We start from the raw sequence: 27,439 nt of genomic DNA on the forward strand, positions 1-27,439 counted from the left end.
GCCTGGGACTGCTTGTCTGATTGGGGACAAAAGTCATGTCCTCAATTTTTGGTTCAGTGGTTAAGGTTAGGTTAGTTTAGGTTTGGCAAGTAGTGGCGATGGTTAGTGTCAGTCTCCAGGAAATGAATGTAAGTCTGCGTAATATCCACAAATTTGACAGTGATGATATTTGTGTGTGTGTGCATGTGTCCATGGGATTTGAAACACTTCTTGATAAACTTATGAATCTTTATTTTACACCTGGGTGAAAAATTGTCTTCGGCTCACCAAACACAAGAAACAACAACATAAAAACAGACAAGCAAGCAGATACTAAAAGAAATACATAGACAAGGCCATATTAGACATTAAAAACATTTCATGTCAATATCTGTGGGACTTGGGATTAAGAACTTCTTAAATACATTTATAGTATAGACTTGATAGCACCTCCCGGAGCCCAAAGGCTCAAACTGGCAGAGAGGATGGGAGCTATCTGCCAGGATGGTCCTCGCCTTCTTCCTCGTCCTTTCTCTAAAAAGTTGATTCAAGGGCTTCGTCAGGGTTTGCCAACTATTTTGCTTGCCATTAACACAGTCCAAAGGATTTCCTGAGGACAGGAGGCAGACTCACCCACCTGTTAGACTCACATCCATCAGCAATGAGCCTGGGAGTTTGCCTTCGCGTGTTTTCCTATACAGTATGGAGGGGCTAATGTTTGTCCTGTCCAGATCAGTGTAGAACCTTTCCATATCCGACTCATTTATGACTAAACTCAGGAAATCTCAAGAATAATAAGCTCTTATATAATAAACTCTGATATAAGTAAAAAATTAATGACTTTTTTTTTCAAATTATCACTGCAGTTTATATGAAAATGTTTGTTCTTTCATCACTGCAAATGTATTAACATTTATCATGATTCACCAATTAAATATATTCTGGTTTATATTTCTGGTATACCCAGAAAATCCAGATTAAACACATTTTTGTCACAGTATAATAAATCCAGATAATCTGGTAATAATTACAGTAGGCCTATCTGAATAAAAACATTCAGATTTAAACACTGTAAAATTAGAGTGAGTTTTTAAAAAATAGTCCCACATACTGACACATCATTGCCTGACTGTGCTAGAATTCATTTTCAAGAATTAAAAATAGAAAATGCTGACATTTTCCATTTAGTTTGATACATTTACGTGTGAATAAAAAGTTATAATTTATAAATAAATGTTCATCTACATAAGCACGATAGCAATAGCATACATTCAAAATACATATCTGTTACAACTATGAAACAAACAGAAAATGTGAACTGCAGTAAATTTAAAAAAAACGAAATCTGATCATTTCTCACTCTGGCCTTTTACTTTTTTTCACTTTTACTGAATGTAGCATCGCTTACAGCTACACTTGTAATAATGTGTAAAAAGATATACAATATGTACACGAGAGATGATCATCTGATATCATTTGTCTTTCAATTAGTTTCAGATATTTGAAATGTGTTGCCTATAGATGTATAACTATATTTCACATTTTCACATCAGTCTTCTCTTGCATCATACTGAACACACAATCATCACAGTGTGCTATTTTTATGGATATTAAGGAAACATAAATGTTCCAAGAAAGCCCTGTGCCCACTGTTTGCAGCTACGGATCTGTATGTGCTCATCTTGTTGCTTATGAAAGGAAAAGGAAGTAGTAAAGCCTGAGAACAGTTCATATAACAGCTACAGTACATGTGAAATACACCATGAAAAGGGCAATAAATAGATTTACAGTCTGAATATTCTAACTGAATAAGTCATAAAAGCAGCAACTTTAAGTCTAATTCCTACCACATCTCTGGCTTCTTATTTTTGACAGACTATTTTAGACTGATTGCCGAGTGCCGGATGACAATAGCCACATCAAGCAAGCCATAAACACTTTGTCACACCCACTCAGGCTATAAACAGAACACTCTTTAAATAGCGACATTTATGTTTCCTACTATTTTTAGTTTTAATTTCTACCATACAAGTGTGTAGCTGCTGCCTGAAGTCTGTCTGATTCTTTGGTGTATTTTTAATTCCAGAAAGACAAAAGAAGACAATACAGTTACTCTGTGCTCAGTTTTTTAAAAGTTTAATTCTAAAGATAAAGACATTATTTACAATACATGTTTTCCTAACCACACAAACCACAGTGAGTAACTTACAAAAAAAACATATTTACAGCAGTGTCATTAACATTTTTACATTTTCACAGTAAATGTTTAAACTAAAAAACAAAAAAAAAACTTATTTTATCTCAGAGTGGAGACATGAGACATGCACAGAGCAAAAACACAAGATATGTCATTCATCTGGAGTCAGAATATTTACAGGATGTGTTTGGTGAAGTGTGTCCAGAATGATTTCCTTTAATTCTTTAAAGGCAGAATGTTGATCGCTGTGGCATAATACCGGTGCTTTGAATGATTACACAGATGGTTCATTTTATCTCACCTGAAAGAGAAAATATTGATAATTACGATTAAATATCATAACACAAAATCTCCAGTAATCTGATACAATAGGTATTTATTCTAATATAAAATTTACCGCTGGAGGTTTTTTGGGAACAGGTGCTCCAATAGCAGGCCAGTTGGGGACAGTTTGTCTGTTCGGCTGTGAGCCCGCGTCAAAGCCAAGAGCTTTTGGGAGACTAAGCTGCAAAACACATAATATTAATTAACAAGTGGCACAAACACACTGACTTGAAGTGATTCTTGTGACACCTGCACGGACATTTTTGGAACTTCTGAGTGCTTAAAATTTGTTTCCCTTTGTTATCTTCCCAGCCCATCCTTCCTGTTCCTGCTGCCCTCAGATTCCTCTTTTCTGCTGACACACAACACTTTTCTATGCACTGATGTTCATGTAATCAGAGGAGTAAATCTCAGTTAAGGATGGAATTGTGAATGGTACTCTTGTGAATATGCTCAGAAAACCAAACACAAGACATTTAAAAGTATGATTGTTTAACCTCTAAGTTGCCCCTTGACTGACTTTAAAAATAAAGAAATAGCAAAACGCTGAAACACCAGCAGACATGCATTACTAAGGCACAAATATGATCATCTGTCTTCAGCGAATGAAGATTTAAAACCATTTGTGGGTGCTGCCTTCCCTGATTCCCCTTCACATGTATGCACAGAATAAATGGCAGGTCCCCAGTATGTACTTTACCTTGCAATTGGGCTGAGCAGAGACCATTTCTTTCAGAGTCTGCAGCTCTCTCTCTCTCAGTGCCAAACTGTCCTCTTGCAGTTTCTTCTGGTCTCTCAATCGATTCTGCTCTATCAGTAATTTCTCCATCTGAACAAAATATTTATGTTTTATTTAAAAGGGAAAACTGTGTAAAAAATAATAGAAAATATAATAAAGATAGTCATAAAAATAGTCATACAGCAGTCATACTTTTAAAACCCCATGCTCTTGTTTTCCACCCTCACAAATATACAATTCTGTACTATCACACATCTGTGTACAAATGTACCTGGTCATCATGATTCTTTTGCTTGAGCTGCAGCTGTTCGGTGTTTTCACGGAGTGTCTTAGTGGCACTGGACTCACAGTTCTGCAGGGCTATGGACATGTGTGAGTTTTGCACCACCAGACGACTTGACAGGCCTTGGATCTCTGCAACCTGGAAGAAGAAAATCATTAAAAAACAAAAAACAAATGTTATGTACTTTTCATCTGATGTCATGTTGTTCCTTTTAAATGTATGCTTTTCAAAAGATTGCAGCAGAAAGAAGCAGGCATGCTGATAGAGAGTATCAATAGAGGCCCCTGAGAGCAACAATCCGTTGTAGTTGAAGAATGTGTCATTTAGTCTACAGCACCAAATATGTTTACAGATGGTGCCTTTACATAATTGTACCTGTTTTTGTTCACTGTGTCTATTTCTATCTGAATGTTGACAACATGAGTGTCTGTTAATGTTCATTTTCCTCAACGTCTTGCTTGCCGTACAGGTGATGTAAGAATGAAATCTAAACTAAATGTCTCCCTAAGGGACAGAAACTGTACATTAATGTTGCTCTAAATAAACCATAGAGGACCTGTAACACAAAATAATTATACTCTCCAAATTATGCAGCTGAATCAGTGAAATGTATCCACACAATGGAAAAGTACGTTTGATGAATTTGAATGTTAACAAACCTAAACACAGTATATTTAAACCTATTATGATCTTTTCAACATTTAGCCTACGTTATAAAGTAACTTTGTGGTCACAAGAAGCTTCTACAACAATCAAGCTGCTTAAAAATATATATAATCGCTGACTTATAACATTTTGAACGGGTGGATAAGATCCTAGCGCTGCCATATTCTTGAGAAACTAAATATTTAAAGTGTTGATCATTTCATTAAATCTGCAAATTCCTGATCACAAAATCACCTCTCTGCTCAGGTGCTCTGTAATGTAGTGGCATCTCTCAGGGTGTCTGGCTCAGTAATTCAGAGTGTGTTTATGGGGCCTATTTTGTATATCCTCCTTTGGCTCCACAGAACAGACAAAACTCGATCAAAAATGAATTCAAAACACAAACAAGATATAATAAAATGTCCATAAAACGTAATGATAATTAACAGATCATACATGGTGTATCTTTACAAGCTTTTTCAACTGAGTTTAAATTTAGCGCATTCATGATTCATTTTGAGTAAATCCCATCTACGTCCAAGCATTACAAACTTGCTTAGGCTCTGGTATGTGTCAATATAAAATACCTGTTAGAAATTTTGCCTGCATGTAAAAAAGTGACTAATTACTAACAAAGTAGGCAAAAGCACATTTCATTAATGAAACTCTTCCTGCACATAATTCAAATCATTAATGGCTAATGGGAAGGTATGTTCCAACACTAAAACTATTTTTGTCCTCACTCAGTTGTATTCATATGAACTCTTCTTTTTTAGAGTACAAAAAAACATATATTTGCTGAAGATATGTATTTGTTGTCCTGCACATGACTGCTATGTCAGCAGAGCCTCATGCTTCACCTCCGCTTTGACCCTGACTTCATCCCTCAGAGGACATCTGTCTCTTTAGCTGGATTAATCAGAAACGATGCAGCGGATAGACTTCCTCCCTCGAGAAATTGATTTCCCATCCAAATTGTTCTTGTAATATTCCATCAACCTTAAGCATATTGTAAAGGAAAGTTGGCTAGACAGATGTGAGAACAGATCTGAAACATGGAAAACACCTAGACGATTCTAGTTCAAAGGGTCACATCATGTAAAATCAGAAAATATGCTGCATGTACACACCTTGTTGCCCACTTTGTCTAAGTACATCTGAAACTTATTCTCCACGTCTCTGGACAGATTAGTGCAGCTGTTTCTTATCTTCTCCATTTGCTCCTGCTGGCGCTCACAGGTGAGGTGAAAGGTCAGCTGGTGTGGAAACAGGTTATTGATCTTGTTCAGGAAATCACTGGTCACCGTTTGGATGCCGTCTAGTGAATGAGCAAAGTCCTCTTTGCATTTCCTAGTTAGACATATAAAACCTTTAATGTCTTTATTCTTATAAAGCTTCATGGTTATTTACTCACACAAAGCAAACAAGACAAACATGCGATTACTTGGCATAGGTGGTGATCTGTTCTTTCAGCATGGTGTTATCCCTGCGCAGGGTGATGGTGTCCTGGTGATATACGTCTCTGTCCTTGAGGGCGTTGTCTCTGTCCTGGGTCAGATACTGAACCATCTGGGTGAAGTTTGCCTCAATGAGGTTTATCATGGCGTTCTGCTGGGCATTGAGGCTCTTCAAGGTCCTTAATTCACCTGAAGAGTTGGGGAAAAAAACGGTGTTATCACAGAAAAACACTGCCATTTTCTGTGTTTTATGAATATTTTCTTTACTCTATTTGAATACTAGTTTGATCATTTGATTTATGTTGCAGAACTCTTAACCACAAACACATATATTAATTATTGCCAGGTGCAACATTTGGAGAGAATAGTTATAGTGATATTTTAGTATTAAACTTGGCATGGGGTTGGGAGTACATACTGCTTGAAGTGACAGGAGGCTGTATCGGAGTGGAACACCGCATCATCATGCTACGTGTTGTTGCAGTCGTCCTCTCACAGTTAGCCTGTTAAGGGGAAAAAACAACATTTGCAGGATGATTAATGATATTTAATTACACAATGGTAGGAAAACTACAACAATGCCTGAGGAAATGTTCATATTGTATCATTTCCAACACCAACACATGGTAAAAACCTTGATTGCTGTAATGACATTTTTTCCTGCTTGTCAATACAGTCTACCAAAAACCTGGCATTAATTTTTCTGTGTTTCAGCAGATGCAAACATTCAACCAATATCCTACATGAATCAAGTCATGTACTTACTAATTTAATTTTCAATTCGAACTCTGTGCTGTTGGCATCAGTCTTCAACTTCTCAATGTCTTTCTCCAGAGCACCTTTCTCAGTTGTGCGAGCTGCCAGTTGAGCTCCCAAGTCCGCTTTCTCTTTCCTTAGCTGGATGTTGTTCTCGCTCAGCCTGTTGAAGTTCAGCTCCAGCTCCTTCATGACAACAAATCATTCAGCATCATCAGATTCACTGTATTTCACAGCTATGAATGCAGTATCATCACATTGTAAAATGCCAATAAAAATTCTTAGTGTTTTGTGTCAGAAACAACAGACTAGTGATGGTTGATTCTGCAAAACTGAATCCTGTCAAAAGCTGCTGCAGAAAGCCCACTTATGTCTCTTACAGTCCCTTTCCAGTGAAAAAAATTTGTTTTGCTTATTGACTCATGATAGTTTAAAAATTTTGGACTGGGTATTTTAACTTTTTTGTTGAGAACCTACATCAAACAGAAATTATTTAAATCTGAGTATTTTTATTTGGCTTACAACATTTCTGAAATTATGAGCAGGAACAAATCACTGACCTTCACTCTTTTCTCCTCTGCAGACTTCTCGGGCTGTCCATAGATGAGGAAGAGCACCAAGCTGACGATGATGAGGGACTGGATCAGAGAGGAAAAGAAGAAGACAATCCTCATGTAGTAGCCGCAACTCTTCCCTTTGGGGCTGTGAAGAGGTCCCCTTCCCTCCAGGCCAAACTTGGCCCGGGAATAGCTGGAGCTGTACATGGCTGTTGGGGGAGAAATGATGGCAGCTGGCTTGGAAGATCTAAACAGGAATGATTTTTTTTGTTTTGTTTTTTGCTTGCCAAAATCCACAAGGTTTGCTCTTTGATGTGGTCTTCTCTGCAGAACAGGTGCTGAAGCTTCAAGTCTATGCCAGGCAAGCTGAAATGGAAAAAGAACCTGAAGTTAGATGATCATTAGTCTTCTACAGCTCTGTCAGACAGAAATGGCATGTATGGATGGATGTAAACAATGACCCTTAGGTGTGTAAAGGGGCCATGTTTATAAATGCTGCAGGAGGCACACTTCCAGTCCATCCTGGCCCAGCCCTCACCTCACCTCCCTCTCCTCTCCTCCCTCATTGACCTCTGTCACAGTTACAGCCTCCAGCAGCACTGCTGCTCAAACTGTCAAAACTTTCCAAGTAAATGGAAAACAACGGTTCAGTTTGAGTGGTGGGCTTCATGAGAATGACTGTAGTTGTGTGTGCTATGAGCCTTTAGACAAGATAATCACTTATCAGAAAGCTGCAACATATGTGATTAATGTGCTGCACGTATCACATAATAAAATCAATATATAACAGTGAGCAGATTGACACATATGTTAATATTTAGTCTACATACACAGAAGTGGATGACGTACTTGTATTATTTACATCAGTAAGGCAACAGTTTAAAAATACACCTCATGATCAAGTCTTGCATTCAAAATTGTTACTTAAATAAAAGTCCACACTAAATACTTCCAAGTATCAGAAGAACCTATGATGCTCTATATTACTGAATTAATATTATGGATGCATGTAGCCGTGTTGTAGCCGGTCAAAATAGAGCACATTTTACTACTTTACTACTTTACTTTATACTGATACACTTTCAGCCAAGCCTTGATTACCAATTGAGCAACTACTTCAGGGCTCCAGACCCCCAGCTGTGAGGTCTGTAGTTGTATGTAACTTGATTAACTGTACATTTGTTATAAGTACACTATCAACCTAAGATGTGTTATGCATATTACCCAATCATGGTGACCCTGGTTTTATTTATTTATGTGTGTTTCAAAATCTGGTTTTAAAACGTACTCGTAGTTTATACCATGTTCACATGGGGCAAAGTAGCATAAAAAGGAGGGGAGAGGGGCCCCAAAAACACACAGGGACCCTTAACAGCTTAAATTTAGCCAGACTGTTTGATATATGTTGAATATAATACATCTTTTTTTCAATTACCATTTGTTTTATGTATAAAATCTTGATCTGTAAATAATTATAACTGTAGTGGAGCAAAAAAATACAATTACGCTCTCTTAAATGAAGTGGAGCAGAAGTATAAAGTAGCATCAAATATAAATACTCAAAGAAAAATAGAAGTATCTCAAAAGTAAAAGCCTTTCAATAAGTGTTCTCAGTTATTTTCCACCACACTGAGAACATGATCTCAAGATACTAGAAAGAATCCGCCACCAGCGCAACAGATATATATATAGCTATGGCGGATTTACACAGAGTTCCTGATCACATTCCTCCATTGAATAGATGAACACAGTAAACCCTGTAAGGAGAAAAAGCAGAGAATAACACACAAAACAAAAATTTCCACCATATCCTGTCCCAAGCAGGCACGGAAAGGAGTCATGGCAGTGGAGGAGTGAAAGAATGAAAACAATAGGGACCTGTCATTCTTCGGGGATGAGGGAATAACAAATTCTCCCTGCAGCTCAGACACACTGGATTCCCCCCCAACCCACCCCCGTGCTGTTATCTGCAAGCAATGACGTGGGGAACGCACAACTCTTCTGGGGAAGGGTGTGAAAGGGTAAAGGTCCTCTGGGCCCAGGTTTTTCCTGCTCCCCATTGTCTCCCTGACAACCTGTCCTCACCGGAAAAAAACTAATTTATGAAGGCGTGTAAGAGTGACAGAAAATGAGTGACTATCAGGAGGCAGGACAGACATCGGATCACCTTCTGAACAAAAACAGGAAACCTAATGGTTAAAGACCAAGATAAAAACACTTAAGATAACTGACCGGACAAATAATTATAAAGGAAAATATATCTTTACCATTGAAGTAATATTTGTAAGAGATAACATGTACAATAACTGCTTAATCATGCTGTCATTACAGGCTCAGCAATATTAGTGAGTATGAGGCTTCAGAGTAATGATATCTGTAGATTTTAGCAATACTGATGAAAACTGAATAAAGAACAAGCAAACACTTGCGTCGAACATATAATGTAGTGCTTTTATAAATATGTAACTCCTTTCTAACTCCATTTCTTCGACAAGGTCTTTGAGCTCAGCGTCTGCCTCATTTCCAGAGGAAATCTGCTGCCATCTCGTGACGAGAATGCAGAAAGCACAGATACAGAATTCAACATATGACGATGAAACATATGATTAAATGTGCGTTTTTATGTCAAGAAACAGCTTCAGAAGGCTCATCTGTACAGTGGATTCAAGTGCAACTAGACTGGCAGTATGAAGGGCCTTTTTTCACAATCGAAGCATCAACAATACAGAGAGAACTGTCAAAGAAAAAAAATGAATCAAATCAGGCCGCATCTGCATTAAGGTACATTCTGTCATTGTGTAATATACACAAGTGACAAATGAACAAATGAATAAATACAACCCTTTAAAAATATATATTAAAATAGGTAACAAAGGTGGAAATTACCAACTAAAAAGGAAAGGCAATATTACAGAAAGTATGACCATTGTGATACAGTACATCATATTCCAGTTCGTTACTTCAAAGTCTCAAAAATCCCGCTATAGGAAAACAATAACGATTGCAATTTGTTTGCACTGTTTTCACCCTTTAAGACTTACATATACATCACTGTGGTCTGATCAGATCTGAAAGAAAAACAAGTGTTTAGGGACTAATGTAAGCATGTGTAATGCTGTTACTGTTGCTTTTTATTTTTTTCCTCCTCTTCTTCTCTACCATTGCTCAGGTCTCTGACCTCTACTTCATTACCACACCCACAAGATTGTTCAGCATGGTGTTATCCGTGTGCAAGAGTGATGTTATCCAGGTGATGTGTCACCAGGATATCCAATTTCACAGCCAACAAAAAGATAATTAAATCATTATCTAAGCCTCCAACAATCAGTCTCTCAATCATTCTCTTGTTGAAACACAGTGACTGTGTTAGTATCAGCCTGTATAACCTCTCTTGTTCCTTAAGAACATTGCTTGGTTTTCCCAAATATTATTTTTACCCCATAGCAAGTTAAGGGAAAAAAATAGATAAGTTGTACTTATGAATCCCCAGTCCATTTCTGTTAAACTACAGTGTGCATTTCCCATAGAAGCAGGGTTTTTTGAGTGAGTCCAGTTCTAGACAGTAGCCTCAATGTCCTGAGGGTCTTCCCCCTCCAGGAGGCTGTACGATGCATGGCTCTGGAAAGGTCTCTGTAAGGGGTGAGCCAAGAGTTTGGCCATGCAGTTGTGCAGCTCGATGGCGGGTCCACTCAGGGAAACCTCAAAGCGATAACACAGGCCCTTTGAGTCGAGGTTGCAGAAAGAGGTGTAGTTGTCCTAAAGACAGAAAAAAGACCACATAGTTTAAATGCAGCAGCAGGGAAATATCCAGATTATATCATTGTGTGTCATATTTAAACCCCCATGTTAAAGAGGATGGACAGAGGTGCTTGGATTAATTTAGGATCATCCTCGCTTCATCAGCTTCTCCACTCACCCTCCAGCTTGTCTCATCCCCCTGATCCTCCACACCGTTGTGCAGGTAGACAACGTCAAAGAAAAAGTACGGAGATTGAAGCATTTTCTGGAGCAAGACACAAGAGCACGTAAGAATTCCACTTCAAAGTACTGTTACACTGATAAAAGCATCCGAAAACCCCAAAAAAAACCCAAATCTTTCAGGATGGAAAAATGCACATAAATAAAGAAACAATGAGTGAGCCGTGTCATACTTACACCAACAGCCTCAGACGGGTTGAACTGTAGCTGTCCTGCATGACGGCTATAGATGAGCACTGTCCGCACCACGTATGGAGGCGGGATGGTCTGAACATTCTCCATCGACGGCAGCTCGATTTTCTGACGACTGAAAAGAAGAAATAACCTCAGTTGGAAACTCTCCATGTTATTGTCATGTTCTTTAAACCAAACATGTTTGAAGCCAGACAGTACTTACATCACATTAAGAAGATCTTCCAGGTCTACAGAGGACAGTTAAGTCTAAAACTTGAGAACTTATTGTATCATTCTATCACTTCATAGTAGAGAATATATTTTAATGGTTCAGTTCTGAATGAAAGGATACTGAAGGACTCGCACACATTAGTCTCCAGGTCATACAGACAGCTGCATAGCTCCCTGGGGTCAGACGTGAAGCCTGACAGCTGAGACACAAACACATGTGAATGAGAAGAAGTAACAACGATAATATTCCAGCAAAGTGGAAAAACATCTTGTGTAGACATGTTATTTGGTAACTGTAAATCAGTGGTTCCCAAACCTTTTTAAACCATGGCACCCCTTCAAAAGAAATGATATTACATTATATTAGGCTGTATTATATCATTATTTAGTTAAATAATATAAGCTCACTCTCAATCACATCAACAAGTGCTGTGCAGATTCACAGATAAATAATATGACTTAAACAACTGAATATGTTCATATGTATTTCTTTCATTTTCTTCAGTTAAAATGAGCTCATATTTAAAGCTGCATTGTAATGGGATATGTGAGATGTTGATGTATAGAGAAAGAACAACCTGCAGGTGTGACTTCACTGTCAGGATGTCTCTTGTCTTGTTTTTATGTGTAGCAGCGATCAGAGAGCAACATAAGATGTTTTGTCAGTGGGCTCAGATTGAATCGTGTCTGTGTTGAGAGCTGAGATGTTTCAGCATTTCTTTGAGCTCTGTTTAACGTCTCAATCTTTTTACTGCTGCTCTGACCTTCACTTTTTTTCCTGACTGTTGAGCTCCTGCAAATCCCCCAAGCTGGAAAGTGTGTTGTGTTAGTATGACAACCGGCAACAGTGAGTTGTCATGTGAGCTGCGACTAAACTGAGTTTTTAATATGGTGATTTAGATATTCATTGCTTATTTCTTCTGTTTTGATATATTCAACGACGTAACATAAAACACAGAGTAAATTACAATAAAAATAAAAAAATGTGGTCAAATATTATTAAACAGATGATATGATTTGTCTCACTGTACCCCTAGCCTGTCCTCATGGCACCTCAGGGTGACTCTTTTAAAACCTTTTTCAATTCAGGAAGGGTTTTTCATCTTACTCTTATTATCTTTATGTAGTGTGTTATGTTTTTTAATGCAGCAAATTCACTGCTAATGTGCAGTGCAATCTAAATTTCTTCTTCTAATCATTATTATTATTATTATTATTATTATTATTATTATTATTATTATCATTATCATTATTACTCTTAAGAGCAGGTTAAAAGGCTCATTAACTCACCCACAGAGCGTCATCATTGACAACCACCAGGGCAAACTCGTGGCGTTTGTCAATCTTGTGTTTAGTTCTGACAAACATCTCAATCATCTTCTGGGATATGTTCAGGGCATTTGTTTTAGACCTAAGTGGAAAGACAGTCAAATTAGGGCGCAATCACAAATATCACACAGAAGCACACTATCACTAGGGAATGAAGGTTCACTATATAGTAGCTTACCCATTAAAAGACTCCAACTTTGGTAAAGACATCTCTTCAGAAAGATCTAAGCAGATAATCTATTAGGGAGAAAGACAACAACCGATCATTTAAACTCTGTAGTGAAAATAAGCTGTGATTCTCATGTGGAACTTATTTTATCAGCACTGTAATGTGAGCCTACCACTTTCTCTGGGCAGTTCACACGGGGAACTTTGAGCTGGTACTCTGCTGGTGGGGGAACAGGGGTTGTCAGTGGGGGCTGCTGTTGTGTGGGCTTTGGCCTCTCTTTGGCTACAACAGCAGCAGTAGATAGCGGCATCGAGACACTGGCGGCAGCCGTCGCCGCTGCAGCAGCAGGTGCTGCAGTCTGAGCGACCGCTGTGGAGACTGTCGTAGTGGTGGAACTCGGAGGACTATCGCTGGTTGAAGCCTCGCCTTCCCCCTCAACACGACTGCCCACAGCCGGCTGAGATATGTTGGGATTACTGTTGCCTCCGAGGCTCCCAGTGCTGCTGCGACGGTCCTCTGCACCTTCAGGGTTGGAGCGTGTCCGTGGTCGCAACTCCACCAAACGCTCCTCTCCATCTGCTGGGCCAGGCTCAGGCGTCTCCATGGATACACAGGATTAGAGCTGCAAAAAATAGTCGATTAATCTATTAGTCAACCAACAGAAAATTAAATGGCAACATAATAATCATTTAAAGAAATTTTAAAGAAAAAAAATGACTCATTCAAGCTTCCCAAATGTGAATATCTTCTGGTTGTCATGTTTCTCTATAAAAATAGGACTATCTTTGGACTGTTGGTCAGACAACACACGACAAGAAGAGTGGCCAGAAACATGTTATGGATCGATGAATTAAGAAAATAGTAAGTTAGAGTTCTTCAAAGGATGCCAACGAAGTGGAAGTGATGAGTTTAGCAGGGTGGATAGATAGTTAAGCCATGCAGAGAAAGTTTATTAACACATTTTAAATCGTAACATATGTAATTACTTAGTGGTCGGCATCTACACCTGCAACAACTACAAATTCAAGTCTACACATTCTAAAACATTCAAGTTTATCTGAAGCTAATATGAAGTCTCAGCTGTCCAAATGAATCAAATCAAGCAGATAACACTACATGTTACAGTCTTTTTTTGTGCCCAAGTCCCTCTTTTTGTTACTATACTTTCACTGCAGCTCAACAGGGAAACACTGTTCCAGGAAACACACAGAGGGAATCTGATGCTAAAACAGATCGCACATGTGGAGAATATACACTTGATATGACTAACTCAGACTGCTGAAGCCTCATATAAGCTTCAGACACACGTTTAAATGACTGGTGGACACATTGTGGATTTTGGCCCCCATCACTTATATTAAAAGCAAATTTGAAAGGCATCTTTAAATAGCTAGTATGAACAGGAGGAATGATGACCGTGTAGAAAACCTTTTCAGCGATCATATGGACACTTTTTCACTGCCGTTTGATGACAGCGCAGTAACAAGCTGAGCTGTTAGCATGTAGTGTTTTTAGCATAAATTACACCAAAACAGACGAATAGTTACGAATTAAGTGTTTTATGTTGAAATAAAATATAAACTTACGTGATTTGTAGCTGCAATGTGTCTAGGATTAAAATATCGTAAAACTCATTGAAAGTTTGCAGGATATTTAATCGCGGAGCTAACTTAGCGTTTGTTTTGAACAGACTACTTCCTCACAGGAAATGATCAAACCCGGAACTACACAGTCTGGTGGCATTGTGGGTAATGGAGTTTATAGGGAATGAACCTTTTTCTTTTCAGTTTCTCAGTTTTCTCCTATTTTTGGGAGAGTGTAGTGGCAATTACAGTTGTACAAACGGCAGTAGTGGCTATAACAATGTGAGTAAATATAAAACACTAGGTAAGTAATGTATAATACTATTTATTTTGCGTATCAGGTCTATAGAAGTGATATATTTACATTTTGTCAGGTAGCAAATGATTGGCTACTGTGCTGTGCTGGCAAAGTATTTCCTGATACATAAATACTGTTACCAGGATGAGAGAATCTGTATTGCTGTATCATACTTACCAAAAACTAGTACAGGCCTTGTCAGTTGTAACTGGTTTTAATGCACAAATATGTAGCCTAGATGTGTAATGATACCAATATTACTTTACTATTGAGTAAATTTGCTTCACTGTGTAGGTTTTACATTCATTATATATCATAAATGTATTTCAATAACTCATAAACTGCGCAAAAATCATATGTCATAATCCAAATAGATTTTCACTTCATGCATTTTTATTGCATCATCATTGAACCTTTTTTCTTTTTTCTTTTTTTTTTTTTTTGTATGCAGAGTTCAAACTATTGGTCATAGTCTACTATTAAAAAAAGCATGGAAGCTAACTTTGGCCAAAACAGGAAAGGACACAAAGTGACAGGGAATGGGTGGGGATGGCTTTCTGAGTGTTTTCCACTGACTTCATTCATCACACTAAACACCCGTAGGAAGACATGCAGAGAGTAGACTGCAGCAGCTGACTAACTGTTGGAAAATATAATACCACAAAACAGCAGAAGCAAAGAAAAAATCTCCTCAGTTTGTCAAATGCTTTATAGGCAGTGAACAGCCACAACAGGAGCTGCTGCAGTCATCGAGCGCTAAGTATGGAGGTAAGTCATGATCGAGGGGTTCAGTGTTTGTTTTGAAATCATGTGGCTTCACGTACGAGGTGTTTCATGACTTGGGTTAAGTTGACAAAATATCTGAGATTGTAATGGAGTCCAAATCTTCCTTATTATTAAAAACAGTACGTTTGAACATGATCTTCAAACTGGATAATTACACAGAATTTATAGCTTCTCATTTTAAAGTCATAACTCTTTTGAACTTTGCAAATTAGCAGATGGACACATGATCTACAAACTGGATAATTACAGAGAATTTATAGCTTCTTGTTTTGAAGTCATGACTGTTTTGAACATTGTAAATTAGCCGATGGAGGTCTGTTGAACAATGTTGCTCATTCAGTGCAGCATTCAGTTTTCACATCCTCCCATAAACTGAGACACTAAATTGCCAGTAGGTATACCTTATGAGGGACTATCTGATGATCTACACAAGCTGTTTCTCTGCTTTTTTGCCCTGTGCATGTGTTTGGATAGCCTCTCTGTTCCACCGATTAGAAATGGTTTGGTATAATAGACAAATGGTTGGATGGCTGGACTTGTTAGGAATAAGGAATTCTAAGCATGTTGCCAACTATTGTATCCACAATATATGTTGTAATTCATGTGATTAAAATGAAATTGTATCATTTTGGCATATTGTCTGTCATTTGATGTAGTTTATAGAAGAATAAAAGGGAGGCATTAGCTTCTAATTTCATGTTTAGGCATTTAGCTGACAATCTTTATGTACAACAAAAGATGGTTTGGTCCACAAATATGTGCTAAGCAGGATGTTGGATCTCAGGATGTTTTAGTTTCCTCCTTTTCCGCTGCTCAAAACAATAGCCGCTAAACAGTACAACAACTCCGGTTCAAGAGTATAAGAGATTTCAGACATAGATATGAAACTGAGAGATTATTTTTGATCAATTAATTACCAGTCATGCTTAAACTGGAGAAGGATTATTCACAAACCTTACATTTTTTGTATTATATTGAAAAACATATTTAAAAATAAGACATTTGCTTTAATATACAGTAAAGCAGTTTTTTAAAACATGACTGGAATAAGATCCACCAAGTTATTTTATAATGTGAATTCATTATGGTTCTGCAGGATTCTGGCCTCATCAGATGTGACAGCCTGGATACTGGGTCGGTGTGTGATGGGGAAGTGATGGCCCAGATCGACCACATGACCCTTGACCCTGAGGGTGAGCCTTCACCAGCAGAATTGGCTCAATGTGAGGCTGAAGTGGGCACCCTACTCAGTATCATCGCTGATCTGAACAAGAAGATGGGATCACTAAAAGCACCCAGGTAACTTTAGTGAAGTGTGATGAAATGTGTAGATTTCCTCTTGCAATTTTTAGCACTAATAAGATCCACAAAATTACTACTATGCATTTTGGTAGGAACATATATTTATTCATGCATCAATCAATACAATCCACACCGTTCAGCTTACAGCTTCTGTCACAATAAACACAGTGGCACTTATGTATGTTTGCTGCTGCTCTTCTGCAGTGAACCAGGTGCTTTGAGACCACCACGACCATCCAGGCCTCTGGTTCCAGACCTGTTGTCCCACCAGCTGGTCAGAGGCAGCCCAGAAAGGATCACTGCCTCTGCTGCCACATCTAAACTTCCACTGACTGAGAAAGGTTTGTACAAGCACAGTGTAAACAGTCTGTTTGGTCAGCAGGCTGTGAATCCTGTGCACCTGCTGTATATCATTGACCTTTTCCTCACCAGACCAAGAGACAATGTTTTTTGTCTAAATAAGACAAATCCAAGAGAAACATTGCACAAGGATGCACACGAAACATTAAAATAATGTATAAAAAAACACAAAATGCTGAGAACAGTAAATCCATGTTACTTCTTTGTAAAGGAAAAGGCTTAAATTGCCCCTCACTTTATCGAATGTAATTCATTGCACCTTTAATTTTCTTCCTCTAGGGGGCAGTGGCGTAATTTGGACAAAACTCCAGGACACTTTATCATCAGTGGAGGACTCCATCAGCTGTAGGAGGTCCTGGGCTGCCCCCATCACAGCCTCTGACCAGGACAAGCAAAAGGAGCATCTGAGAGCAGCCCAGGAGAGTTGGGTTAAGGCCTCTCAGGTATTAAGACAGGAACAAATTAATTATGTTTTTTTTTTAAGTTATAACTACAAACCCCTTCAACAGTATCTTAGCTGCGTTCTCATATAAACCCCAAAGATGTCATACATTTTCTTCTTGGAAAAACAAGTATTGCTGTGTCTATTGAAGTTCTGGTTGATCGATTTGAGGCTGCAGCTTATTTTTTATCAGCCCTTTCAGTAATTTGACTGACTCTGATTGCAGATTTTGGAGGAGATGGAAAAAGAATTTGGGATCTCGTGTCCATCAGGTTTGACAAAGGACCAGCACCAAGATGAGATGCTGGATCAGGACAAGCATGTCTCTGCGCCCAGAGGCAGATTGCAGAGTCACCAGGAGGAGCTGGAGAGAGCACAAAGCACCATCAGCCAGATGGAAGAGGAGAAAAACAAGGTAGGAGTCACTGCTCCGGCTTGAGTTTCTTCCTCTTGAGTAATTTATCATAACTAAAATGTCCTTAAATGCTGTGGGACTAATTTATGGAGCATTTATGAAGAAGACCAGATTTAATACTCTCTGAGGGGAATCAAAAACTGAGGAGGAGGCTCCGATCATAGTATGGTTTGAAATATACATCACTGTGGTTAATTTTGCATGTTATGTTACTCTTACTCTGCTGTTACTCTGCTGACTTAAATTTATAAATCTTATATAGAACATCAAATATTGTATGACTGTGGTAACTCAATATGATTCTTGATTTGGAAACCTGAGTTTACATAGACAAGAATAAAAATGAAACCGTTCCTCATGTCTTTCAGGCGGTGGGTCACCACAGAGGCCGGAGGTCCGGCAGTCGCTCTCCCTCCTACAGGCCCTCAGGCGGTTCCACTGCAGGGGCCTTCAGTCCAGACTGGGCTTCTCCTCCCTTCCCTGGCTCTCCTTTAATCCTCAGGAGAGGAGCCAGAGCTGTAGCACCTTTGTCTCCTGGTGGGGACAGTTCTCCACTGGGCTCTGTGAACTCAGGCAGTCCTTGTCCTAGTCCCATCAGCCTGGAGACTGAGATAGAGCGGCTCAACAGGTTAGACTGAGGAGCAAATCTGGTCACATTGTTTAACTTTTTGAGCTGGTGTAGTTACCCTATATTTATATGTCAACCCAATTTATTCCCATTTTATGTATATTAGGACAAATAAATAGGAACACTTCATATACTGTAGAAGACTGGCTGAGAAGACCTGACAAAAAGCAACATTATTTTCAATATTCATTTCATGAATGAATCTCATTCGTCTTTGTAAGATTTATTATTTAAACCATGATCAAGGTTCCCTTCAAGTTTGCCAGTTATTAAACTCTTGCTCTCTAATAGTTTTCACCTATTATGGTTACTTTGACCTTTGAGGATCCTCTAGGCAAACTAGCCCAGTTTAATTTTCATTTGATCATGAATCTGGCGTTATTTGGCCCTGTCAGTCGTGATTAAAGACTCCCCCACTGTCCCAGGTACATCGAGAGGCTGAAAGCCAGGAACGAACGTCTGACTACAGCTCTGGAGCAAAAGAAGGGAGAGACAGAGCAGATCAGTATCACACTAAACAGAGTTGAGGCTGACTGCTCTGCCCTGCAGATGGCTCTCCGATACTGGTACACACATAAAACACACCAGTCACACAAGTACAAAGCACTGTCTGCACACATATGCCTATTCTTTGTCAGCATTACAATGTTTTTTGACATGTGTCAAAATAATGAATGTGCACAGGTCAGCAATATAACAATATCAATGTGAGTTTTTCTCATCGTGCGTGCTCGCATTGTGTCTTTGTGGTTTTGATTGACAGCGAGGAGTGTGAAGAGGCCTACAGCGAGCTACTGTCACTTTATGATGCCAAGAAGCAGCAAAGCATTCCTCTGCAGACAGACTCAGCAGGTGTTTGAATACATCTTTTTAGCACTGCTTAGAACTCAGTGCACAAATTCACTTACATGTACAGTAGGTATGCATGTCACTCACAGACACACACGCACCCACACACGCAAACACACAGACTCCAGTCAGGCTAACAGCTTTTTCCTCTCAGAGGCAGCCAGTGGCAGGCAGCAGCCTGGCAGTCCATCAGCTCAGCTCAGGAAAATGGGAACTGAAGAGCTGTCCACCTCCTTCTCAACAGCAGGGGTCACAGAGGAGACGGAAACACAGAGTCACACAGGGCAGAGGTGATGTTTTAAAGTTCCCTTTATGCAGTCAGGCAGTGTTAGAAAGGAAAATATATGTCAGTGATGACAGCAGGTCAAACTGACAGACTGAAATTGCAAATGGAAAGAATCAAAGTTTACAGACATTGCATGGATATGTCTGTCCCACCAAGGATCAACATTACTAAATGTTTCAACATCTAGAGATGAATCAATGAAGTTTACCAGTAATTTTTACTAAATTTAATTCAAATATCTTGATTCCTTGGATTAAGTTTTTGTCAGGTCACTCATTACCTATAACCCCACAGGACACCTGAACTGATGGAGCGAGAGGCTTTTCTCCGTCAGCAAATTGAGCACCTGAAGAGGGACCGGGCCGCCATTTGCCTCCCTAAACCGGGCCCAGGAGCAGAGGGCAAAACGAGCCCTGACACTGGTAGCCCGGTTGGGACCAGAGGGGGACACACAACAAAGGATAACACAAGAGCTCCTGAAACCAAGAAAGAGAAAGCATCCATGTTCTATGAACTCATCTCTGTCAGGGTAGGAGTTGTGTGTCTTAATTTATATGATGAAAAAAAAAGCTTGAGTTTTAATACGTTTATGAGACACTGCTAGCAGTTCTTCACTTCATTTAGCTTTACATTTTTTCTTTGTTTTACCAGGATTAAAGATTTGTTGAAATTGAAAACAGTTTTTCAAGAGAGACCTTGCAAAGAGGGCAGCATTAAAACATTATTACAGCCAGAAATACAAACAGCAGGCAGACAGATGTCAACTGGATTTAGTGTGTTTTCTTTATTTTGCAGCTGAATTTATTTTTTAAGACCAGTCAATGAAAAACAATTTATATTTATTTAAATTATAGTTTACCTTTGGGCAAAGACATGCAAGCAATACCCCCGTGTTTTCAGTCTTTATGCTAATCTAAGATAACTGTCTCCTGGTTGTACCTTCATTCAGACAAACATGAGAGTGGTATCAATCTTCTCATGTAATTATAAGCAAGTGGGTGAATTTTCCAAAACATCAAACTATTCCTTTAACAACTACTCTACTGGAGACACCAAATATTTCAAGTTTCAGTTGTATACTCTGTTTTGCATTGTACTGGTATTTTACAAAAGGGTATTTTATTTGTAAATGACTGAAAATATGAGGGTCTAATCTATCTATGTATTACATACATTCTTATATTCATGTAACATTTATAGTAGGCTAGTGGCTGTAAAGCTCTGCATAGTCCTCATGTCTCATTGGTGGAACAGTGGGTGGTAAAAAGTAAAAACCTTAAAATTGCTCTGAATGATTTGTTTTAAAGCCCTGTGTTTAACATGTTAAGATTTCTGGCTTTGGTGAAATCTATTAAATACAATTACAAAGACAATACAAACCTGCTAGTTGAGATAAAATGTATAAAAATGTCAAATGTAATTGAGTGTTTTTGCAAAGTCTTTCACCACAAATTTCCTGTATATTGTATTGTTTCCTATATTTAACTCTTTATGTTCAGGAGGAGATGTCAGATCTGCGAGCTCTTATCCGCCTCAAGGAGAAAGAGCTGAGGTGTCTGGAGTGGAGTTTAATGGCCCAGAAGACCCAAGAAGCAGCTGGAGTGTTCATCCCAGAAAACCTCAGAGAGGAGCTGGAGGATCGAAAGACTGATCAACAGGTAGGAATGACTCCTACAGCGGCAACACTGACATTTTTTTTTTTTTTTTTTTTACATTTTCAAATAATTCAAAGTCAAGGTGAAATGAGCAAGAGGGAGCAGGACGTTGGTCTATTGTGACAGACCCGATTCAAATCTGGGTGTCCCACATGGGAAATCACACATCTACCAAAGCAGAATCCCTCCAGGCCAAGAGGGATATTTTGGTTCCACAAGGTCTTCTCCTGGGCTGTCCTGTCGCCGCAGCACAGATTTATACCGCACCTCTGTCATTGTCAGAGGAGAAAGAAGTGACAGGAAACGACTTAATACAGTGTTCTATATGAGTAGAGATGTATCCAGTGTCTCAGACAGGTCATGACGTGCGCTTCATTTGCCTTAAGTGAGTGTTGTCTTACTCCCCACTGATCCTCACTGAAGACCTTATATTGTTACTGTTGCTAATTCGACCAAACTCAAAATGGCTTCCCATGAGGTTTAATAAATGTTATTCTGCTCTTTTCCAATCCAAGTTTTCCAAAAAAAAATTCTGCTTGATCTTTGCTTTGCTTTGTTGTAAAATATTCATTTAATCAGGTTCAAATCAAACAATTAAAGGTTCTTTAAGATATCTCAGCTTCAGAGGGTTGGAAGCTGAAAAGGTTAGGACTTGAGATTACAGTGTATACACTTTATAAACTAGAAAAAGTAGAAAGGGAAGAGGTGTTTTTTGTGTTTTTTTTGTCTTTAAAAATCATCCTAATTGAATGTGGTGTTTCAGAGGCACTGTGAGAATGCAGCTGAACTTTACAGTGACGGAGACATCACCGGTCCTCGGGGGAGACCCATCCTCAAAGAACTGCAGGCTGTCCTGCAAAGGTGAGAGGTTGTCTTTTCTTCATAAAAGGAAACCGTTCATGTTTCATATATTTAATAATTTACAGGAAGTGCTTCTGTATTTTTTAAAGCATGGTGCCGACACTAGACAGATTAGGAGCAGTTTCTCTTTCTCTAAAGGACCAGTTCACAATTTTTCAAGTCTTTCTTATAACAATAGTCAGGTACCCAAATGAACATGAATAGGGGTTTCTTGTGGAAATTATTCCTCTTGTTTATACTTACAATTAGAAGATTACAGTCCTCCTTATGTGTCACACAGTGTATTTAAAAGTGTATCTGAAGCTATCATTAAGCTTCAGCCGTCCATATGAGTCAAATCAAGTAGATATCCTTCAACAATACAGTCTTTTTAGTACTTAAGTTTGTCTTTTTGTTACTATACTTCCACTGCAGCTCAACAGGAAAAACACTATCTGAAGAAATACACGTTTTTATGCTAGAAATACTGTAAATCTGCTATATGTCCACCTGCTTCGATTGTTGAAGCCTCATGTAATCTTTAAATAAACTTTTTTGTACAAAATCACTGCATGGACACACTGCAGATTTTGTCCCCCAGTACTTACATTGAAAGTACATTTGAACAGAAGAAATGATTACAGCAAGGGGAAAAAACTCTTTCACCGTTCATATGGACACCTGACTGTTGTTTTAAGACACATTTGAAAGATTGTGAACCTGTCCTTTTAGAAACTTTGTATAAAAGCATATATCATCTATCTAATATGCTAACGTCTAAACAAGAGATGAATGTAATTTTGCCTGTGATAACAAGTTAGCTGATGGATGTCAGTGAAGGAAGTGTATTCATCAGGCATCTGTTCCTTGGTTTTGATGTGTTGCTTAGTTACAGTATCAGCAAAAATTCATACTTTTAACATGAAAGACTTTATATATTTTTCCATCAGCTGCTTCAGAGAGCATCTTTGTGTCCTGACCTTGAGTAATGAATACTCCTAAATAAAGCACTGCTGTTAACACTCTAGATCACATTTGCACTGAAGTAAAGGGAACATAATAAAAGGCATTCATGATTCTCATATATGAGTTATGTGACGAAACATCTTTAATTTCTTAAACGAAATTAATAACCAGACACAATTTTCCTCCTTCTGTTTCAGCTGATCTTACAATTTTGTTTTGCATTTTTGTCTTGTTTTAGGGAACAAGCCCTGAAGAAGAGACTGGCTTTAGTCCATGATTCGTTCAACACAGCTCTCACAGACAGCAACAGGAGGGACAATGAAGAGCAGATTGTTCGGCTCACACAAGCTCACAAGTAAATACTGATTTGTCTTTGTCTGTATCTCCAACTGAAGCTACGTCAGTTTTGTCATTTCAAACTGCATCTTGTTGGGTGTCTTTCATTTCAGTAAGGCCTTGAGCTCGTACCGGCACATTCGCAGGAAGTACCGGGAGCACGTGTGGAGGCTGGAGCAGAAAGTGGCAGCCATGATGGAGAGTCAACACAGCCAGAGTGGAGCACCGAAGGCTGCAGGGGATGCCTTGGAGTGGAGGAGGGAAGAGACTGTTCTGTGATCCGCTGACTCTTCAAACAGAGAATCAGTCATCCTCATATCCAAATGTTATCCACATTAACTACAAATCTGCTGTATGTAATTTTATATATTCAAAGTCCTTGCACCATGGAGATATAAGTCTCATCACTGCTGTATTCTGTTTTTTAATTAAATACTTGTATTACAGATAGTTTTATGGCTTTGTAAAGACATTGATCAATCTATATGTCTGTCCATTCATTATTGACATCCACATCTTTCTTTCAAGTATTCATTAGCTCTTGAGAGCTATATATGGAATATGTCAGAAAAAAGAACATGGGAAGCGCTGTCATTTCTGCCTTTTCAACCCTTGTGAGAGCTGCCAATAAACTGAACAGGATTCCAAAGCTTAACTTGTTTAAAAGTAACATCACAAGACACATTCCTTATTTCAGAGAAACAGCTGTCATGCAGTCATGAATGTTTAAGGCAGATTCAAGGACTGAACCCACCGAGGACCTCAGGAGTCAGGACTGACCTCGAGAGTGCACATGTCCCTTTTCCCATATGAGCTGACTCTCCCGACCGTGCTGTCGTGACAATGCTCCAAAAAAGGGGGATGGGGCCGAGACAATGGCTGATGTGCACACAAAATGTATGGCCAGCCCGTTTGTCTTCTTTTCATGTTTATAGTTCACTCCATCTTCTTTTTCTTCTCTAATTTTCACTTCTGATAAAGGATCAGTTCAACCAAATGACAGAAACATATTTTCTCACTTAATTCTGATGGTATCTATCTGTGCAGATAATTTTGGTTTAGACATATCTTAAATTTCTGCCTCCACCACAATACACTGGTTGACTTGTTCCTACATTATAAGGAACATGGGCTCTTTAAGTTATTTTGAGTCCTCAAACTGTATTGTGCTGTAAATATGATCTAGTACACCAAATGTGCACTCATTTGAGTGCTAGGGAATACACTGTCACACTGTGGTAGTAAATTACATTAAAACATTTAAAAGATTTATAACTTTATTGGAAACAAATGGTCTTGGGACTGAGTTCCATAGACGGAGTAGGGAAGTCAGAAAGTATTAAAAATGGAGGCAAATTATATTCAGGTTTTCTGGAGTTGAACTGAAGTAAAGCCTTGCTGGGACAATGTAAATGTAACCAAAAAGCAGATTACGTTAAATGCAATTGCAACATTGAGGAAGCTACACAAGAACAGGACAGACAACTGGCAAAACTTTGTGAGTTTGACAGTTAAAACTAATATTTTTCACAGAAATTGGTGGGGGTATTTAATGTAACTGTTTCAATATGGAATATCACAAAACTAGAATCTATATAGATGTCTGAGTACTGCACTGACAACTTTGACATGTTATGCTGCATTTGTACTATAGTCACCAGTTGTTGTTTCCACATTAGAATAATATCAATATCATACTATTTCCTTTAATGCTGCATCATCATAAACTGCATCTTTCCAGTAAAATCAAGTGGAAATGCATTTAGACATCTCAGAAAACATTTTTTTTTAATATTTGCAAATAAAACCAAAACATTAGCATATATACCACAAGAGGTAAGGGAGAAAATTTGTAATCTGGGTGCACTGACGTGTTAAAACAAATGATCTCTCCTTTCATTACTCCCTTTTTTCCTCTCACTCATTCTCACTCCATTGCTCTGCCTTCATGTCCTCTTCCTCCATCTTCTCCTCTCACTCATCTCTCAGTCATCTCCACCCCCCCCCCCCCCCCCCCCCCCCCACCACCACCACCCCCCAGCCGACCCTGTGCCCTGACCTTCCCAAACCGGTCAGCTGCAGCTGTGACCGGCGGTCAGGAGGTTAAGGCAAAGGTTGAGTGTCACACCCACAGGGTCACAACGATGCATGGCTGTTGTGTTAGCTTGTGAATGGAGGGTTCAGAGTGCCAGACGAGGTGGCAAGCCCCTGACGCCCTGACTCTTGCCTGAGCTTGCCCTTTCCCGGGCAAAGGTCAGCCGAGAGGGCTTGCCCTTCCCGCTCCCCCCATACCTCCAGGTCACCATCGCTATTGTGGTAATAGCTGCTATTAGAGCAGATGATACAATTATCATTCCATTTTGTGTTTCCTCACTCTAAGATCTATGCTGAGCTCCTGAGTTCATCAAAGCAGACTTTTTAGACTACATGATTGTTGTAACCTCTGGGTGACTCTTGCATCAAAGAGGCCACATGATACCAAAATGTCACGGGGAAAGGAAAAAGGTATTTGCCTTTTATCATGAATGGCTCACTACATGTACATCCATATCATTATTACAGCCTCAGGTTTGTGGTCGCATGATCACGACTCATGATTTTAACAAAGTGAAAGGGTCATATTGAGAACTCACCAGTGGTGAAATAAATATTCAATTCAATTTGGTTCACTTCAATATAACTTTATTTATCCCTGTGAGATCAATTGTGTGCAGCAGCTAGCCACCCAGATCAACAGATTCCATCAACACATTTGATAAGAAAGAAAGAATAAATCATGTTAAACAAAGTTAAACACAAAGCTGACACCTATACCAAATACCTGGATTATCTAGAAATATTTTCAAAGGATAAAGTAGCAAAACCACATTTTAAAAAAACAACTTAATTACAAGTGTGTGTGTGTGTGTGTGTGTGTGTGCGTGCATGCGTGCGTGCGTGTGTGTGATCTTATATCATACTCAATTCATTTAATGAAATAAAAGTATTAATTTCACAAGAAATGCTCCTGTGAGTGTTGTACTATTGTATATTATATTATCAGATCATTATTATTACAGATGCATTAATGTACAAGTAGCATTTTTGTTGTTTGTAGTTGGTCAGAGGACATTTCATTTAGCTATATTAAAATTCTACTTTATATATACTGTTAGATAGTTAATAGATAGATAATCTGTAACATGGATCATACTTTGTTTCCAGTTTCGTGTGTAAAATTGTAATACGTTAAGAAACCTGTAGCTGTCAGATAAATATAGTGGAGTAGAAGTTTGAAGTATAGGATAAACATGAAATACTCAAGAGAAGTAACTGTACCTTAAAATTGTACAGAAGCATTATTGGAGTGACTGTAACACATTGCTGCGCTAACTTTTGAACAAATATTAATCAAACATACTTTAAATGTTACATGCTGAGTTGATAAAACTTTGCTTTAACCTTGATCCAGCATGAAACATCTAATCTAATCTTGCTCATGATAAAATTATTGTGGTCTGTGATGAAATATGCATTGAAATACAGTTTTGTAAGGTGCACTAATGAACATGAGATAAGAAAGTCAAACACAGCGCATGAGAACAGACTGCTTGTGGTATTTAAATTGGCATTTCTGAAGAGTATAACATAAAAGCTGCAACAATCTCATCTGTTAACATTTAAGCAGCACATATCTGGATACATTTCTACCCCCACATGTATCCTCCAGCCTGTGGGTAGGGGAGATTTTCAGTGCCTGGGAAAAATACTCAAACCATTATTAGACAACGACAGAGGCTGTCCATCAGTGTGGGGGTGGATGCAATCACACACACACATGGAGGGGGAGCGGCAGTGACCCAGGGGTTTTAGGTCAACTCATTTACTTTCTGCGT

The 27,439-nt window shown here is 38.7% G+C and overlaps 3 protein-coding genes across 3 annotated transcripts; 1 reads left to right on the forward strand and 2 right to left on the reverse strand.

The window, feature by feature from the left end:
• Positions 1-2,297: 2,297 nt before the first annotated feature.
• On the reverse strand, positions 2,298-7,144 carry plvapb (plasmalemma vesicle associated protein b). The gene is made up of 9 exons (XM_053322743.1): positions 6,941-7,144; positions 6,390-6,566; positions 6,043-6,127; positions 5,612-5,813; positions 5,298-5,517; positions 3,511-3,660; positions 3,201-3,329; positions 2,574-2,681; positions 2,298-2,477 (listed from the first exon to the last, which is right to left on the reverse strand). Exons 1-9 carry the CDS (start codon positions 7,142-7,144, stop codon positions 2,469-2,471), a joined length of 1,284 nt encoding a protein of 427 aa, XP_053178718.1. The 3' UTR covers positions 2,298-2,468.
• A 2,394-nt stretch (positions 7,145-9,538) lies between these two features.
• On the reverse strand, positions 9,539-14,508 carry babam1 (BRISC and BRCA1 A complex member 1). The gene is made up of 9 exons (XM_053322744.1): positions 14,405-14,508; positions 12,991-13,440; positions 12,828-12,886; positions 12,611-12,731; positions 11,442-11,520; positions 11,313-11,337; positions 11,093-11,222; positions 10,854-10,940; positions 9,539-10,693 (listed from the first exon to the last, which is right to left on the reverse strand). Exons 2-9 carry the CDS (start codon positions 13,420-13,422, stop codon positions 10,493-10,495), a joined length of 1,134 nt encoding a protein of 377 aa, XP_053178719.1. The 5' UTR covers positions 13,423-13,440; positions 14,405-14,508; the 3' UTR covers positions 9,539-10,492.
• A 2,054-nt stretch (positions 14,509-16,562) lies between these two features.
• ushbp1 (Usher syndrome 1C binding protein 1) lies at positions 16,563-24,029 on the forward strand. Its single transcript, XM_053322463.1, has 13 exons — positions 16,563-16,784; positions 16,992-17,128; positions 17,427-17,590; positions 17,816-18,004; positions 18,373-18,632; positions 19,058-19,198; positions 19,396-19,484; positions 19,636-19,771; positions 20,062-20,296; positions 21,267-21,425; positions 22,186-22,283; positions 23,467-23,583; positions 23,678-24,029. Exons 1-13 carry the CDS (start codon positions 16,570-16,572, stop codon positions 23,841-23,843), a joined length of 2,106 nt encoding a protein of 701 aa, XP_053178438.1. The 5' UTR covers positions 16,563-16,569; the 3' UTR covers positions 23,844-24,029.
• Positions 24,030-27,439: the final 3,410 nt, after the last annotated feature.

Source organism: Scomber japonicus, chromosome 7 (genome assembly GCF_027409825.1).
Source record: "Scomber japonicus isolate fScoJap1 chromosome 7, fScoJap1.pri, whole genome shotgun sequence".
Taxonomy (NCBI): Eukaryota; Metazoa; Chordata; class Actinopteri; order Scombriformes; family Scombridae; genus Scomber; species Scomber japonicus.

Excerpts from the sequence above, each read along its gene's own strand:
- plvapb (XM_053322743.1), bottom strand. The coding sequence starts at position 7,144 with ATGTACAGCTCCAGCTATTCCCGGGCCAAGTTTGGCCTGGAGGGAAGG. Across the intron at positions 5,518-5,611 it reads CAGATCACCACCTATGCCAA|GAAATGCAAAGAGGACTTTG; the intron begins GTAATCGCATGT and ends ATGTCTAACTAG. Across the intron at positions 3,661-5,297 it reads TAGACAAAGTGGGCAACAAG|GTTGCAGAGATCCAAGGCCT; the intron begins GTGTGTACATGC and ends TTCTTCTTCCAG.
- babam1 (XM_053322744.1), bottom strand. The coding sequence starts at position 13,422 with ATGGAGACGCCTGAGCCTGGCCCAGCAGATGGAGAGGAGCGTTTGGTG. Across the intron at positions 11,223-11,312 it reads GAAGATCTTCTTAATGTGAT|TCGTCAGAAAATCGAGCTGC; the intron begins GTAAGTACTGTC and ends TCTTCTTTTCAG. Across the intron at positions 10,694-10,853 it reads GGGATGAGACAAGCTGGAGG|GACAACTACACCTCTTTCTG; the intron begins GTGAGTGGAGAA and ends TTCTGTCTTTAG.
- ushbp1 (XM_053322463.1), top strand. The coding sequence starts at position 16,570 with ATGGTTCTGCAGGATTCTGGCCTCATCAGATGTGACAGCCTGGATACT. Across the intron at positions 19,199-19,395 it reads CAGATGGCTCTCCGATACTG|CGAGGAGTGTGAAGAGGCCT; the intron begins GTACACACATAA and ends TTTGATTGACAG. Across the intron at positions 20,297-21,266 it reads ATGAACTCATCTCTGTCAGG|GAGGAGATGTCAGATCTGCG; the intron begins GTAGGAGTTGTG and ends CTTTATGTTCAG.